The 18515-nt window shown below is 32.9% G+C and overlaps 1 protein-coding gene across 7 annotated transcripts in view; it reads left to right on the top strand.

The window, feature by feature from the left end:
• Window positions 1-15899, top strand: part of LOC132739416 (uncharacterized) — a 111933-nt gene extending 96034 nt beyond the window's left edge. For all 7 annotated transcript variants that reach the window (XM_060727119.1, XM_060727116.1, XM_060727122.1 and 4 more), the window contains 2 exons: window positions 2062-2095; window positions 10693-15899. In XM_060727119.1, coding sequence (XP_060583102.1) covers window positions 2062-2095; window positions 10693-11545 — 887 coding nt within the window. In that variant the 3' untranslated portion in view covers window positions 11546-15899. The remainder of the gene's footprint in view (window positions 1-2061; window positions 2096-10692) is intronic.
• The last annotated feature ends 2616 nt before the right edge of the window (window positions 15900-18515 follow it).

The raw sequence follows: 18515 nt of genomic DNA, 5'->3' as shown, positions 1-18515 counted from the left end.
ATTATTATAATTTTCTCTTTTTTGCTGTAACTGGCTTTAATTTTGTTTCTAATGAATGGATTGACTTCATATTAAGACACAACATTGTTTAATATAAAACCTTCATGTATATCAAACTCAAATTGACCTAGGCTCATTTATGACCTTGACCTTAAAGCTGATTTTTTGCTATAATTGACTATAACTTGGTAACAATTTTTCTATAGTTATGTTTATTATGATTGACCTACTCATGTAATCACAAAGCTAGTAGTTACGGACCGTGAAAACTTTTCAGTGCATTTGACATTTTTTCTCATACATTACGCATTGGTTCACACTTTAGAAAGAAAGTATTACAAGAATTGAAAGAAAAATCATATCCTGGTTTTGTAAAAAGACAGACGTTTGCTCTTTAAGTTTGAAAAGAAGAATGGCATCTTGGATGTAATGAAAGTCGTTGGTTGTATAAGGCTTTTGAAACTTGTTTTAATTTTATAGTTGTAGTATTACTCTGCGAGAGTCATAGTTACTAATGAGCACATATAATTTACTGAAATTTAACAATAATATATCTTACATGTGTTTAACTATTAATATTTTCTTGGGCAATTTTAAGAAAGCACAAAAATTGTACATTTTCACAGTATACAAGAGCATGGCTTTCATTTAATAACAAAGCCAGAAAAAAGGAATATTTGAATAACGAAGAAATACTTCATTCAACAAATTGGTACTTTTTCAGGAAACATAACAGATAAGAGACATGATATTGGTGGCGTTTTTGGAAATATGATAGGTATGTTTTGATGTATAACATTAGTAACCTATCTTGTTTAATAATGTTTCATTGAAAAACAGTTCTAAGAAGAAAGTTGAAATATTATTTTCATTTGTTCAATCTTTATATATTTTATATTCATTCTTCAGCACAATCGGAAGTATTCATTCAAGACTGCAAAACAGACGCTTCTGACAATAAAGAGCTGATGGAACAAGCGCGGCAAAAGTTTAAGAAACATAAAGCGATTGTTATTACAGGATTAAAGGGTGGTACATCCACAAGATTTGCATTGAAATTGGTTTCATCACTTTACAGCAAAGATGAATGCGTTATTCTTACAGAGGCCAGTGACTGGAAACAAGTGAGACTTGGGAAAGTCAGTGTTATTGTCATTGACGAATTTGCGGGCAAATACAAGTATAACACTTCCTTTGTCGAGGCTTGGCTCAACAAGTTTGATATAATCTATGCAGCTGTAATCAAAGGACTGCTGAATGTGATAGTTACCTGTGAATCAAGTTTCTTCCAAAAGGTTATAAAGAATATTTCCAGCCATGCTCTACTGAATCACAGAGTAAGGCTACCAGATAAAGCTTTTGTCAATGTTGTTGTGAAAGAAGAGCCACTCCCCAGAGAGACCCAAGCTCTTCAAATACAGGTGTGTAGGGCTTTGACCTGCTCGTATAATGATGTAATCTGCTTTTAGCTTTTCAAAAATAGAAATTATAAGGTCAATTAAGTTTGTTTATTACAAATTTCTGATTAATCATGCGTTATGACCGACAGGTTCATTTGTATAAACAAACATGAACACACACATATACGCTCGCACTGATTGAGTTTGTTTAACAATATCAAAGCCAACTGACACACAATACAATGTACAATTATTTTACTGACGCTTGATGTCAGGGATAAAATTATACTGAACAAAATCTTAAGAAACGATCGTTACGAAAAAAGATCAAGGTAACGAAAAATAGTGTTATTTACAATAGGAAATTTGATTAATGTTAAGTCTTAGGTGATATTTTTTAACTGGAACATATACAAACACGTTAGTTACTTTATTTTCATCTTTGCGTTAAACATTAGCAATACAATTAATAAACAAATTTTACTCCAAAATTAACATCAAAACAAATTAATAAATACTTCATACAAGAGTCTTTGTTTGCTTTTTTGTTGTCTTCTAAAGAAGTAATTATAATTTGGTCATTAATTTCGATGTTTTTTCTAACATTAAGTTCTTTGTGAAATTTTCAGTCAAACAATTTATTTCGTGCATTTGTTTTCAGATGATTCAGCACAGGAATCAGAGCAAGCCCAAAGGTATTTTGCAATATCTTTTTTTGTGCCCCCACTTTAGTGGTGGGCATTTAGATTTACCCTTGTCCGTCCGTCCTTCCGTCCGTCCGTCTGTCCGTCCGAGCAAACATTTTGGGTTTAGGGGCTATATAACAGTAAAGAGAACAAAAGAGAACAATAGGTTCATTCCGTGATCAAAGGGTTTAGGGGCTAGTAGTTCTTAAGAAAACAAAGAAAATAACAAAGTAAATAGTCCCTAAAGCCAAAATGTTGGAACGTCCGTCCTTCCGTCCGTCCGTTCTCTTTTGTGTCGCACGTAACTCAAAAAGTATTTGACCTAGAGTCATGAAACTTTACAGGAATGTTAATCAGCATGTGTAGTTGTGCACCTGGGTATTTTCGTCTGAATATATTTAGTATTTTTAGAGTTATGGCCCTTGACTTAGTTAAATTTTGCAATTTTCAACTTGTGTCGCAGGTAACTCAAAAAGTATTTGACCTAGAGTAATGAAACTTTACAGAAATGTTGATCAGCATGTGTAGTTGTGTACCTGGGTATTTTCGTCTGAATATATTTAGCATTTTTTTGAGTTATTGCCCTTGACTTAGTAAAATTTTGCAATTTTCAACTTGTGTCGAATGTAACTCAAACGTATTTGACGTAGAGTCATGAAACTTTACAGGAATGTTGATCAGCATGTGTAGTTGTGTACCTGGTATTTTCGTCTGGATATTTTAAGTATTTTTAGAGTAATTGCCCTTGACTTAGTAAAATTTTGCAATTTTCAACTTGTGTCGCATGTAACTCAAAAAGTATTTGACCTATTGTCATGAAACTTTACAGGAATGTTGACCAGCATATGTAGTTGTGCACCTGGGTATTTTCGTCTGGATTTATTTAGTATTTTTAGAGTTATTGCCCTTCACTTAGAAAATGTTTGCAATTTTCAACTTGTGTCGCATGTAACTCAAAAAGGATTTGACATAGAGTCATTAAACCTTACGGGAAGGTTGCTCAGCATATTTAGTTTTGCACCTGGGGCTTCGCTTGTGGATTTATCCAATATTTGTAGAGTTATTTCCCTTGACTTAGTAAAATCCGTTTCATTTTGTTGTTATTTGTTCCTTGAGTGCTTGAGTTAGAATCAACCAACTTTACAGGAATAATGATCAACATCACTAAATTACAGGAATAATGATTCACATCACTGTGAAGCTATGCAGCTGGACTTTGAATGTGTATTTTTCAGTTTTGTTAGAGTTATTGCCCTTGACTTACAGTAGAATAAATTTGCAATTTTCAACTTGTTCATGCATAGCCCAAAAAGTATTTTACTTGTAGGCCTGAAAGTTTACAAGAATGTTGGTCAGCATGTGTACTTATGCACCTTGGGGATTTGCTTGTGGATTTATTCAGTATTTGTAAAGTTCTTGCAAAAGATTTTTTAGTTTTCAAAAAATATTTGACCTAGAGTCATAAGATTGACAGAACAGTGGCGCGTTGGGGGCACCCGTGTCCTTTGGGCACAATTCTAGTTTACATATAAAATGATTGTTAATCAATTACTTCTGTAATTGACATTACGCCAGAGAAAGGATCGCTCCGCCCACTTTCACGTGACCCGGTCAGTAAGACCCTTATACAAAATATAGTACCGGTGTTTTCGCAAAACTGTTCTGCCACAAATGTTACCAATGAATTTACCTTATATAAATTTTGTATATATAAAATGTTGATGCTATTAATGGTTTTATTGAATAGAAGATTTATTATTCAATGTATTTTGGTAATTTAAAAAAGTAAATAAAATCAAAAATCATTTTTCGGGTTTTAGGTGTGAAATTCAGTTTAGATAATACATTAATTTGTTCGTGAATTGTTAAAATTGATTCAGAAAATTGCATGCCCTTGCTAAATTTGTATAATATATGATTATGTTTTGTAAATATACGTTTGATATGATTCACTACAAAACACATTTTTTTATATTTACTCATAATATTTGCATTTTTACGGCTGCGTTTTTATTGACGTTATACGTTATAACCAAAAATGTCATATCTTCTGGATATTTTAGGACCTTATAATATGTAATGTGATTATGAATAGGCAGAATGGAAATAAAAAAACCTTTTCCTTTTTCAATGCATTGTGTTATAGCCAAGATAATTTTTTCGTACTTATTATTTCCATATTTAAAAAATAATTGACTTTTTGTATAATAAACTTACTTACTCGATCTGTCAATATGTCAGTATATTTGGTAACTTAATAATTATGTAAATAAAAAAGCTTTAAATCGACAGAAAATTAAAATAATTTCAATATAAATTACTTCTGCACCATTGTCTTAAACAAGTAGCTTGTCTAAGGACAATGGTGGACTTCGCAGGCACCTTAGCATGGAACTGATAACGATCGCTGATTGGCTTATGCAAGCTTGATTGACATGCGGCATAATGTTAATTAGAGAACAATTTTCCTTTTATCGTTTATCTGATGTATTGTTTGCAACTGTTTTCATCTCATGTTTGGATGACATATAATCTATATCCATTCAGTGGTCGCAGGCAGCTTTAACTCCAATTAAGAGAAGAAGTTTATTCAAGGTCTATACATACTTGATATATCAAGATATTGGTCCGATGAAATTCTTGATAGTAAGATATTCCAATGACAGAGTAAATCTTATTATACCATTGGGTCATACTTTAAATGATCTTGGAAACAGTTCAGTAGGTTATCCTATATTCTCTTTGGTCTTGTGAAGATCTTTTTGGCTCTTTGGTCTTGTGAAGATTCTTTGAACTAGGTATATTTGAAATCATGAGACACCAGAGCGAGGTCGAAACTACCTTGCATAATAGTCTTTCATTTTGAGTAAACGTCCATTTAATTTGGTTACATGCAAAAAAGCGTAGCTTTCTGTTCTGTCATTTAAACCTACAATGTATTTTTAGCTCGACTTTTTTTTTTTTTTGAAAAAAAAAAAGTAGAGGTATTGTTATAGTCGCGGTGGCGTTGCCGTTCCCGCCCGCAAACTTGTATCTGGATCATAACTTTTTTATTTCTTGGTGTATTGTCTTCATACTTGGCCACAACAATCCTTGGGAAAAGACCTTTCAGTAGACCACACTAACCTTTACCTTCATCCATAAATGACCTTGACCTTTAAGGTCAAAATCAAAATTTTGCTTGTTCTTGCTGTAAATTTGTTTTAATGGATTGTCTTCAAACTGGAACATAATAATCTTCAAGGATATCCCTAAAAAATAACCAGACAGACCTTGACCTTCACTCATAAATGACCTTGACTTTGAAGGTCAAATTATTGAAATTTTCATTGTTTTGGTTGTAACCGGCTGTAACTTTGCTATTATTGAAGGGATCAACTTCATATTATAATAGAATATTCTTAAGGACAAGACCTTGTTGTGTATCAAACCCAAATTGACTTGGGCTCTTTAATGACCTTGACCTTGAAGGTTAAATTACTGAATTTTCTCAGATTTGTGCATAAAATGACTATATATATTTATTGATGTGTATGTATGATCATCATCATCATCATCATCATTATCATCATCATCATCATCATCAACAACAACAGCAACAACAACAACAACAACCTATTTATAGAATGCATTGCGTGAATCTATTTATAGAATGCATTCCGTGTATCTATTTATAGAATGCATTGCGTGTATCTATTTATAGAATGCATTGCGTGTATCTATTTATAGAATGCATTGCGTGTTTCTATTTATAGAATGCATTACGTGTTTCTATTTATAGAATGCATTGCGTGTTTCTATTTATAGAATGCATTGCGTGTTTCTATTTACAGAATGCATTGCGTGTGCCTATTTATATTGATATATATAAATGTGTATATTTATATATACAAAATATATAGACAAAACTAATGTGACAAGACAGACCGATTAAATTTATAAAAAGGAAACGTTAAGATTTGTTCAAACATTTCTTTATTTGCTTTTAGAAAAAGTAAAAAGTCGAGCGTTACCCCCGCCCGGCGTAGGCTCTTGTTGTATGTCACATAGCATATATTTTTTTATTTTTAGCTCACCTGTCACAAAGTGACAGGGTGAGCTTTTGTGATCGCTTTTCGTCCGGCGTCCGTCCGTCGTCCGTCCGGCGTCCGTCCGTCCGTAAACTTTTACTTTAAATGACATCTCCTCATAAACCGCTGAGCCAATTTCATCCAAACTTCACAGGAATGTTCCTTTGGTGGTCACCTTTAAAAATTGTTCAAAGAATTTAATTCCATGCAGAACTCTGGTTGCCATGGCAACCGATAGAAAAAAATTAAAATATCTTCTTTTAAAAAACCCAAAGAGGTAGAGCTAAGATATTTGGCATGAAACATCTTCTAGTGAGTGTCTATCAAGTTTGTTCAAATAAAAGCCCTGGGGTCAAAATTGGCCCCGCCCCAGGGGGTCATTGATTTTCCCTATATGCATATAGTAAAAACTTAAAAAAACTTCTTTTAGAGAACCCAAAGAGCTAGAGCTAAGATACTTAGCATGAAAGATGTTCTAATGGGTGTCTACCAAATTTGTTCAAATAAGAGCCCTGGGGTTAAAATTGGCCCTGTCCCGGGGGTCATTGATTTTCCTTATATGTGTATTGCAAAAGCTTTTTAAAAAAATCTTCTTTGAAAAAACCCAAATGGCTAGAGTTTAGATATTAAGCATTAAACATCTTCCAGTTAGTGTCTTCAAAGTTTGTTCAAATAAAAGCCCTAGGGTCAAAATTGGCCCTGCCCCGGGGGACATTAATTTTCCTTATATGTGTATAGCAAAAACTTAAAAATCTTCTTTGAATAAAAACAAATAGCTAGAGTTTAGATATTAAGCATGAAACACCTTCTAGTGAGTGTCTTCAAAGTTTGTTCAAATAAAAGCCCTGGGGTCAAAACTGGCCCGCCCTAGGGACGTCATTGCTTTTAACTATATGTGTATAGTAAAAACTTAAAAAATCTTTTTTTTAAAAAACTCAACGAGCTAGACCTTAGATGTTTAGCATGAAACATCTTCTAATGGGTGTCTACCAATTTTGTTCAAATAAAAGCCCTGGGGTTTAAACTGGCCTCGCTCTGTGGGCCTATATACAGGTGAGCGACTTCAGGGCCATCATGGCCCTCTTGTTATAAAGACTATTCAAATTATAGCCTTTGATCAAAATTGGCATTGCCCCACGATGTCATAGCTTTTCTTCCGCTCATGAGTTAAATAATAAAAATACAATAGTTACAGGAAACTATAACAAAAACTTTTTTTATGAGACTGCAATGCAAAGAACTTAAAAATTTTGCTTGTGGTATTGGGAATTGGATCTCTATATAAGTTTAATAAATCATGCCAGTGGGGGTCAAAATTGGATGCAACCCGGGAATCACTTAATTTATTTAGAATTGTATCGTAAAAATTAAACAATAATAAAAATAATTCTACTATGATGCTACAATGCTTAGAGCTTAGATATTTGGCATGAAGCTTCATCTTATGACTTTTTACATAATAAATGTCAATCATTTTCATGGGGTCAAAAAAGCTCCACCCGGGGGTCACTTAATAAAGGAATATGTATTTATATCTTCTTTTGTGAAAAGCTATGCCAAGAGCTTAGATATTTAATTTGGACTTTGCTTAATAGACCTCTACACAAGTTGCATAACTCAAACCACAGGAGTCAAAAATAGCCTCGCCGTTTAGGTTAGTTATTGTACGTAGACTTGTATAATAGTAAACTGTCTCAAAAATCTGCTTTTTATAACAATGCAAAGAGTTTAGGTATTTTGCATATAACATTATCTTGTGGTTTTATATTAAAGGAATATCAGTCATGCCCCTGGCGACACAATTTATCCTTCCCTAGGGTTCACTCAGTTTATATAGACTTGAAAAGGAAAATAAATTTCAGTCTTCTTTGCAAAACTGCAGGTATACGGCATGTTACATTGCCAAATGGATTTCTACAAAAGTAATATTTTAATTAGTCATGTCCTTGGGGTCAATAATGACCCTGCCCTTTATAGAAGTCACTAAGTTCATAGACTTGTTAACAAAAAGTGTCTTAAATTTTTTCCTCTCAAATTTCAATGGCCAGAGCTATATAGAATGAAGCATCGCCTTGTGATCCTCTACAAAGTTGAATAAATCATGCCCTTGGATCAAAAGTGGTCCACCTTGGGGCACACTTAGTTTATAACGACTTACAAACTAGAACATCTAATTAATTAAGTCTTCTTGTGTGAAATTGCAATGCCAAAAAGCTTAGATATTTGTCATGAAGCATTTTGTAGAGCATCTACAATTACTTTAAAACTAAAACTTATGAATGACAAGCCCAATGCGACTTTATTATTAGTTTAACCCTTTTTAGCATGAATATCAGATGAGAAATCATGGCCCTCTTGTTCTTATATATCTGGGTATTTTTAAGAGGTGTCCCAAAAATGCGGCGTCAATTAAGGTACACGTCTTTAGTAAAGAGCCTTTCATAAAATTCCTATTTTTGTGCTCTTCAATTTTTTTAAATCATTTAAATTTTGCAAAGTAGTTGTTTTAATGAATGTGACAAGGCTTCATTGAAAGACAATTCCTGGGAAGTTAGATCGATATTGACCCAGTAAAAATAATGTTAAACTGTATGTAAGAAAATAAGGAAAATGAAAGCATATATGTATCAAAAGTATTTTCCATGACTGGCATGAATACAACATTTTGTTAAAAACGTCTCACACAGTTAGTCTGAAGTACATACAACTTGAATGGTCGAGTTCATCCATAACCTTCTATTCAGAACTGGCTTGCAGGAGTGGTTCTCTGGTGTATTTTAGCTCGATTTTTACGGGACATCAAATCGAGCTATTGCTAAAATCTTCGTCCGGTCCCTTTCCCGTCTAGAAACTTTAACATTGTCAAGTATAAGCTCACCTGGGCTGGCAGTGTATCCGTCGTCCGTCTTTGTTTAAAACATTTTAAATAGTATATCTTACTAAACCACTCGATTGATTTTATCAACCTGCACAGGAATAAGAATGAGGTTATCCTCTACAAAAGTTAAATAACTTTTAGTCTGATGCAAAAGAGGTTACAAGAGCTAAACAAGTTGTATAATCATACCCCTTTGGTCAAACATTTGCCCCGCATAGGGGTCACTTAATTAATATAGGTTTATATTGGAAAATAAATTTGAGTCTTCTGTAATGAAACTGCATTTCTAATAGCTTACATATTTGACGTGTAGCATAGCCAAGTACACCTCGACTAACCTTATATATATTACGCCAATTGGGTCAAAATTGGTCCCGCCCTGGGGGTTTAGTTAACATAGACTTGTACAATAAAAATGTCTTTAAAATCTACTTTTGTGAAAAGACGCACAGAAAAGTAACTTGCACATCCCAGTACCGTCCATGTACAGGCTAAACCAAACCGAGCATGCAACATTTACAATGTTGTCGTTTTGGACGTTTTTTAGCGATCAGTTTTTCTCTATTGTTTAGCATTATCATATGGTCCTCCACAAAAGTAATATTTATTATGACCATTGGATCAAATTTGTTATAGCCCAAGGAGTTACTTAGCTTATATAGACTTGAATAGGAAAACAATGTATGGCTTCTTTTGTGAAACCGCAATGTCAAGAGTACGAATATTTCACCTGTATTAACTAGTGAACATCTAAAATGTTACATAACTCATGTCCTTTGGGTCAAAATTGGCCCTGCCTTTTATTGTGGTCACTTAGTTTGTATAGACTTAAATTACAGATAAACATCTTCTATGAAAGTACAATGCCAAGAGATCAGGTATTTTGTGTGAAGCATCACAAATGTTCCTCTCAATTAAAAGATCTTAACCGTCAATGTGAATTTTTGAATTTATAACTTTATATCGGCTTTGATGATTAATATAAATGAGACCGCGACCTTTAAATAACCTTGCCATGATGGTCATATTTTAAAATTTGGCTGAATTTTCATGATTTTTTTTCTGATTATCATTTATTATAATTGACAGGTTTGATTCATATGGGTACATTTCAACATTTATGTCAACGCCGACGTATTGATATTTAATTTTATCATAATTTAAGCATGACCTTGATTTGTAAATTACCTTGACTGTCAGTGTTAAATATAATATTTAGATTTTATTTTGTACAGGGAAATTATTTTTTCTATTACAATATTATTCCAACGATGACTTTGACATTAGAAATAAGGAATAAGGAAAAGTAGGCGTTGACTCCTGTTGTTAATTGTCCTACATATATATTTTATACATTATAATTGACGGACTGGTACTTTTACCATGTTATATGCTTTTATTTATTGTGATTGGTTCAATATTACGCTCATACACTCCTTATGACACCTGTGTAAAGTCTTCCTACATATTGTATGCTTTCTAAAACATTACACAATATTGTTCCTTTGTATTATTTTTCAATTGTTTTTTTACGTAAATTCATACTCTATAAATATGCAAATATATTTTTACGATGCTAAACAGTCACCGAGTTATTGTTTAATCTCATGGTGCTACATACTAAAACTGTTCATGTTTTTATTGGTATCTCTTTTCAGTACCAATGAGGCAGTAAAACCAGAATGTGGTCCTTTTGTTGAGATAGTAAATGACAATAAGTTTATTAAAGAGTTCTGTGAGGTATCCGATGGTACAACTGTTTGTACTTACCAAACTTATGAAGAAATGGAAACTGATACAGTTAAAAGCAAGTGGTTCCTTGCAATATTTTCTCTTGAAACTTTGAATACAGTGGAATCCAAGGAACTTGCATTTGAACCTCATTGCTTGTCTTCAGTTCAAGGTACTAATGAGATTATTTTTATAGACAGAATGGAATTACACATGAAACTACAGTCTGCAGCTGTTGACAATTCTAGCATAAAGCTTGTGGAAATTGACAAAACTTCTCTTTATAGTGGTTCAGTTAAAAAAGTAGCCAAAATAGTCCACAGTGACCGTTATATTACCTGTGATGAAACACATATTAGAATTTCTCGTTTGAATTGGACAAAAGTGTGTACAATTGACATGTTCGAAGGAAAGCCACTTTTTTATGATAATCATTACAATAGTACCTCTTCTAGTAGCAGGAAAAAAAATATTACTGACCTAACAGTAGGGTTAAACGAATTCTTTGTTAGCTCGTTAGATAGAATTATAATATTTAATCTGAATGGAGTAATCCTAAAAAAAATTCTCGCACGGTCCATGAGAACATGTATATTCAACGACCAAATGCTTATCGTTAATGAAAAAAGAATAAATATTCTTAATCATACCGACGGTACATATGTATGTAGTTTAAACGGACCGTATGGTGGCCCGGATCGTATGTATTACGGGAAGGAAAGCAAGCGTCTTTTCGTTGCAAATTTCAACACGTGGTCGACGTGTGTCGTTAAAACTTAGCAATACAAGGTTTAATGATGGGCAAATCAGCAGTTTTTATGTGGTAGTCACACAAATTGTTTACTTAATTAAATGCTAGACAGTGTGAAAATATCTGACAAGTGTTGGTACTAGGATTGTGTATATTATGTCGTTCATGTACCAACATGTTCTGTTTCAGTATGATTAGGCTTGTATTCTGTAATAAATGTATGATGTAAGGTAATGAATTTCAGCTGTAAATGACTATCGAAATCTTTAAAGGATGAAAATTGTTTATGTTATAATTTGCTATTGTTGACCTTTTGTTGTTGTTTTTTTTTAATATGTTAAAGATAACTTTTAAAGTCATGAGATAAATGAGTAAGATATTATAACATGAAGACTGTGTAGTAAAGATCTCGCGTATTTTAAAATTCATGGGTACACGTGTACTATATCAAAATATGTTTAATGAGAATAATAAAAACTCATATAAATAAAAACTCTTGCAATAAATCATAATAATATTGAACTCATTGACTGACTTTAATATGACCTAACATGGTTGAACCCTTACCATGCTTTGCGACATTATAATGACATTTGTAAGTTGAACCAGGATATATGCAATATCTTAAACTGTTAAATATGTCTATCAATATTGTTAAATGCAGATGATATAGTTATACTTGCAAAGAATGAATATAATTTACAATTGATGTTAGATTGCCTATGTGAATGGTGTCAAAATAATCACATGTTGATCAATATGACCAAAAGTATTGTTGTATACTTTAGGACAATGTCTATGCAGAAATCTCAGTTTGTATGTAAATGCAATGATGAGGTACTTCAATACAGTCAAAAGTATACCTATCTTGGTCTGACGTTAAATGAATTTTTAGATAATTAAGTGACTGCTAAGTTTGTGTCACAAGCTGCAGGAAGGGCTTTAGGAATATTTATTACAAAATTCAAGGCAATAGGTGGTATGCCATTTCATGCTTGTATTATAATTAGGTCTTTATATATATAGTTTATATGGATTTAACACTTTTTAATCAATAAAAATTGTTTCTAAAAAAGGCCTTTTAGTGATATCAGTTTTAAAAAAAATTAAGATCTTAGCTATTTTTTAAAATATATCAAAGTGTAAAAAATTAAACATCTAAGCTGTTTTAAAGTACATGCATTGTAACAAATTAAAGTTCTTATGCAATGGTTAAGTGATATTATCTATCTACTCAGGTGTGTATTTTATTTGATTTTGCTGGACTGCTCATATATGACTATGTAAAATACCTTTCTGTGCTAGGTTTAATCGATCTAACCTTTTAAATGTGGATTGTATATTATGATACTTGTAGCATGTGTGTAACAACATACATAGAGTCTCTTATAATTCTTTATAAGAATAACCATTTACATGTATTTTAAGTTTTATTGAATGTATATTTGTATTATATGTACATGTATTGGATGAGACTTATATAAACTTATGAATATATATGTTCAAAAAATATTTCTTTATTTTTGTATAAAACGATATAACATAAATATGAAGCAGACCACAATTTTTATGTAGACGACTGCTTTTGTCAGGAAATTAAGGGATAGTATACATTAATTTTATTATTTTTTAATGTTAAAATTCTTTACATAAATATCATGATGTTATGAGTTTAAGGAGCTCCGTTCATGTTTATACATTGAAGTTCAAAATGCTTTTTAGCTCGACTATTCGATAAGAATAAGTAGAGCTATTGTAGTCACCCGAGCTATCATAACCCAAACCTGTAGACAGGAGGAGGCAACTGTGTCAAGCATTTTTGACAGAATTATGCCCCTTTTTCGACTTTAATTTACGTTAAATGTTTTGTGTGTTTGTTTGTTTTTGGTTTTACGTCACACCGACACAGTATAGGTCATTTGGCGACGTTCCAGCTTTACTTGTGAAGGAAGACCTCAGGTGCACTTCCGGTCATTATTTCAGGCACGAACGGGCACCTGAGTAGAACCACCGACGTTCCGTAAGCTAGCTAGATAGCTTCCTCACATGAAAGAATCCAAAGTCCCTGTCGGGATTCGAACCCATAGCGGTGAGGGACAAGTCGTTTGAAGTCAACAACCTTAACCACTCGGCCACGAAAGTTTTTGTAATACCTCAAATAATTTTAAAAGTCCATTGACATATGGCTTTGAAACTTTGCACACTTGTCCAGCATTATAACCCCAACCTGTTGACAGGAGGAGGTAACTGTATCAAGCATTTTGACAGAATTATGCCTTTTTTCAACTTAGAATTTACATTTAGGTTTGCATACCACCTCAGATATTTTTATATTCTATTGAAACAAGTTGAAATTTTATACTCTTCTTTGAGAGCATAATTGGACTCTCTCCAAGGCCTATAACTGTAACATGAATTTAAAGAAAAATGTTGTCCTTTTGTTATTAACTCAGAAAATTTTACATTATCAAGGCTCTTTAACTAGCAAGCACTTAGAATAGTCGAACGTTGCTGTACTACCGACAGCTCTTGTTTTTTGTAAGAATTACAATAAATCATTTTCTTTCGTTTAGAATTATACTCTGCATAGATCTAGATTGAAGTTTATGGTAGGAGTAAAATTGCTTTTTTCTCTGGCTGAATGCAGCAAAGGCAGAATTTTATGACGTTTGCTATGTCCAAATTTTAACACGATAAGTTGTATGTTTAATAACATCATTAGATTCCTCATATGCATAAAAAGTCATCAGTGCATTAGTTATAATTTAATATCTATTATGTTTAAAGTATGTGTTGATAATGATTCCAGATTATTTACTGAAAGGCACGTTATGCCTCAGAAAAAAGTCATTAGAGGAATAAATTAAAAACATTTATGGGGCATAATGGGCCTTAGAAAACATGGATACGTTCTGGGGGTAGTTACTTCCCCTTGACTGATATAAATTGTTTGATACATGCTGTTACTAAAATAATAAAACAGTAAAAATAACACAGAATTTCAAATTGCAGAAATAAAATTCAGGTTATCCAGTCGTATAATTAATAACATGGAAGTCTCGCAAGAACTTTGAATCTTTTTGTTTGTTTGTTGTTGTTGTTTTTCCTTTATAAAATTTTCGTTTTTGTGTCTTTTTGTCATTTGTTAAAGATCCTGTAACACAACTTTTTCATGGTTTTATTTCATAAATATGATGCGCAAATTAAAATTTGTCAATATTGTAAGTTCCAATAAGCATTGTTTATAAAGATATTACCCAATTTAACATTTCATGTAAATAAAGGGAGGTAATTAGAAATTTATTTACTATTAATTCAAAGTCAAATTTTCCAATAAGAAATGAATGCATATAATTTATCAATTAAATATAATGTGCACAAATATTTGCAGTACTTATTTTACATATTGTTCGATCCTCACTCGGGTCGAAATCTTTCATGTGAGGAAGCCATTTAGCTGGCTTACGGATGGTCGATGGTTCTACCTGGGTGACCGCTCGTGCCTGCAATAATGCCCGGAGGGGCACCTGGGGTCTTCCTCCACCAATTAAAGCTGGAAAAAAAATCGACGAAAAAATCTCGGCTGGACGCTCTAGGATGGCCCGACTTGAGCGTACGGTCGCCCATATGGGCTTTCCGGCGGCGACTTTAAATAAACGCATTAAAAAAAAATACACACTTAGTCACAATATCAGTCACAAAACATACAAGATCTTTAAATGATTCTGAGCTAATATGTCAGGACTTGACATGAAAATAGTGATTGTTTTATAGATATATTAAGTAGACATTTCAAGCTTATAAATTTTACTGATTATTGTATAAATTTGATTTACTGCATCGAAAATCACCTTTTTCGTTTCTGAGGTGATATTTTGTGTTTATATTGATAGCTGTCATTAACGTTTTGGTCCGTATTGCAAAGTTTATTACTGGTAAAATAATTGCTTTATATAGTCTTCCCTAACTTTTTCGTCTCCGATTTTTTGACTTTCGGAATAAGAAATAGTTGCATATTTATAGTGGTCAAATGTAAAACAATACAATTAACAATCATTAGTTTTTTTTATCAAAGTCATTAATTGATACCTGTAAATTCTACATTATAAACCTGAGTTGGCATCACTCTTACAGGAAGTTATGACGTATACATAGCAATACAACAATTTAAGATCTCCTTCATTTTAAAGATATGCAAACATTCGTGAACAGAAATAAATATTGTCTCATTATGATGAAACAATTATGATGAAAAAAAATTGTATTGCATTTAATATCTTCTTATGTAGTTCCTTTAATTTTAATTCCAGGTTCCTATTTTTGAATTCCAGGAAAGATGGAATATTTGTTTTTAAATACATTTTGAACATTTTTGTGTTGTCTGTTTTTTGTACTTGCCTGACCAGGGAAATTATAACAAATAGGTATATTACATGACGTATTATTATAGTTTACCAATGTTTTGTTGAGATAATAGAAAATTACTACGATGCCTTTTTAATGTGATTTTATGGGAGGTCTTAACCCTGAACTGTAGAGGTTTAAATGGTGTGAAAAAGCGGAAAGAAGAGTTTCGTTTTTAAAACAAAATAAATCTGATATTTACTGTTTGCAAGACACTCACTTACAATGGACATGCAAAAATCTTTATACGCTGTTCCTTAAGCTATGGAACATCCAATTCCAGAGGCGTCGCTATTTTATTTGGAAGTAATATTGAGTCTAAAATTAAGAACATAATTATTGATAAGAATGGATTTTACATTATTTTAGATTTGATTATTAATTATAAAAAAACCTCACACTTTTAAGCCTTTGTGGTCCTAAAACTGATCAACCTCAATTTTATGAAGACAATTTTGATAATATAAAAACATTAGTAATGAATATTATATAATATGTGGGGATTATTACTTAGTCATAATGATTGATCCAACTTGACTACTAAGTATTGTAATTATAAAACGGTAAATAATAAAAATGCAAGGAATACAATGATTAAGTACATGTATATGAATGAGAACAGTATTGAGGAAAGTTTCCAATCAGATCACTCTATAATAACACTGAAATTGAAATTACCTTATAATAACACTGAAATTGCAATTACTCGATAATAACGCTGAAATTGAAATTATTCTTTAATAAGGCTGAAATTGCAATTTCTCAATAATAACGCTGAAATTAAAATGACCTTATAATAACGCTGAAATTGAAATTACTCAATAATAATGATGTGTCCCAGGTATCAGACATTAATCATTAAATTAACTGTGAACTGTGTAACAATTATTTATTAAGGAAATTTACCTACATGAACTTAACTTTATCAGTGGGTTGTGAAATCCAGTACCAGTTGTTGACTTTAACAAGGCATAAAAATGAAAAATGAACTGTGCATTGACTTTTAAATAACACACTTTAGCTCATTTAAACAGGTTATACCAATGGTATTAGCTGCTGGTACTTTATGTGAAAGAAATCCTTATCCGTGACACTTTAGCTGTAATTGTTTGTAAACAATCCTTTTAACCTTGACTTTAAGCTGTCATAATTCCTTAATTGTTTGTATTTTATGTAAAGTCTGATTTCCTCAGATGAAGAATGTAATTCTCTAACAAATTGCCAAGTAACTTTGTTAAAATCCACCTATTTCACTGTATTTTCCTCGAAATGTAATTTTCATGTGTTATAAATTTACTGTACGTCACCATTTTGAACTTTGCATTATTGGCTTTTTATAGCTGTTGAATCATTTAGTTCCTGTAAAATACACAGGTGCACAACTTCACAAGCTGGTCAACATTCCTGTAAAATATCATGACCCTATGTCAAATACTTTTTTAGCTACATGTGACACAAGTTGAAAATTGCAAATTTTACTAAGTCAAGGGCAATAACTCTGACAAAACAAAACAAGGGGGCCAAGATGGCCCTAGATCGCTCACCTGACCCATCGAACCCAAGTTTCATGACAGGTGTGTCAAACATGTGACCACCAGAGTGTTCACAAGGTTTTTCCATATTTTGGCGTTTTTTTACTCCAGGTGACCCTTATTCGTACTTGACGTAGAAATCATCAAAACAAACTTTTTGACCAATTTCCAGGATATTTGGCGACTAGAGTGTTCCCTGTAGACGTCCGAGAACAACTGGGGTACATGCGTTAATTCTAGGATGATCCGGTAACATCTGGCATTCGACCCCGGATGGAATAAAATATTTAATATCACCGGGGTGATTCGGTGAGGTATAGCTTCAACCTTAGCTCTGCTGGGAATGTCTGGGGTTACACAGGGGGAAGCACTGTATCTCTGGCAGCACATAATGGGGATGATCCAGGGTATGATATAGCCGGAAAGCTTTGGTTAACCCTGGTGAGCATAGGCAGATGCTGGTAGAGCCCCGGAGGATGACGATGGAGCTACGGTTGATTCTGGTAGAGCCTATGCAATGTCATCATTTTCGCTCGTTTTCAATCCACCGGGGAACTGCCAGAATCGTGCTGTGGTCAACCAGAGCTCTACCGGCATCATTCGGAAGCGACCAAGGAAGCACCGGCATGAACCGTAGCTTCACTTTGGCTCTGCCCCCACCCCTACCTCTAGTCCCAATTACAACCATAGGGACCCGGCACAGTGTTGGGATAGTGTACGAAAATATTTCTAGAAAAAAAAATAATTTATATGTAATATTTATTATATATAAACTATTTTTTTATAGAATTACTTTTTTACGCTATCCCAACACTGTGCCGGTTCCCTTTGATTACAACCCCAAAAAAATTTTTTAGTCAATTTTCACATTTAGTATTCATAACAACAATAATATGCGATATTGCACAATTCTCATTATACCTCTACAGTATTAGTTATAACTAATCCCTATATAATCGCTGTGGTATACAATGTAGGTCGCTTACTTCAAACCACTTGCACCTCACTACGTGAGGATTCTCCCATGTGAGGGAGCTATCCAGCTAGCTTACGGAATGTCGGT

This window comes from Ruditapes philippinarum, unplaced genomic scaffold (genome assembly GCF_026571515.1).
Source record: "Ruditapes philippinarum isolate M1 unplaced genomic scaffold, ASM2657151v2 ctg6011_1_1_1_1, whole genome shotgun sequence".
Lineage (NCBI taxonomy): Eukaryota > Metazoa > Mollusca > Bivalvia > Venerida > Veneridae > Ruditapes > Ruditapes philippinarum.
This window is presented reverse-complemented; position numbering and strand designations above follow the sequence as displayed.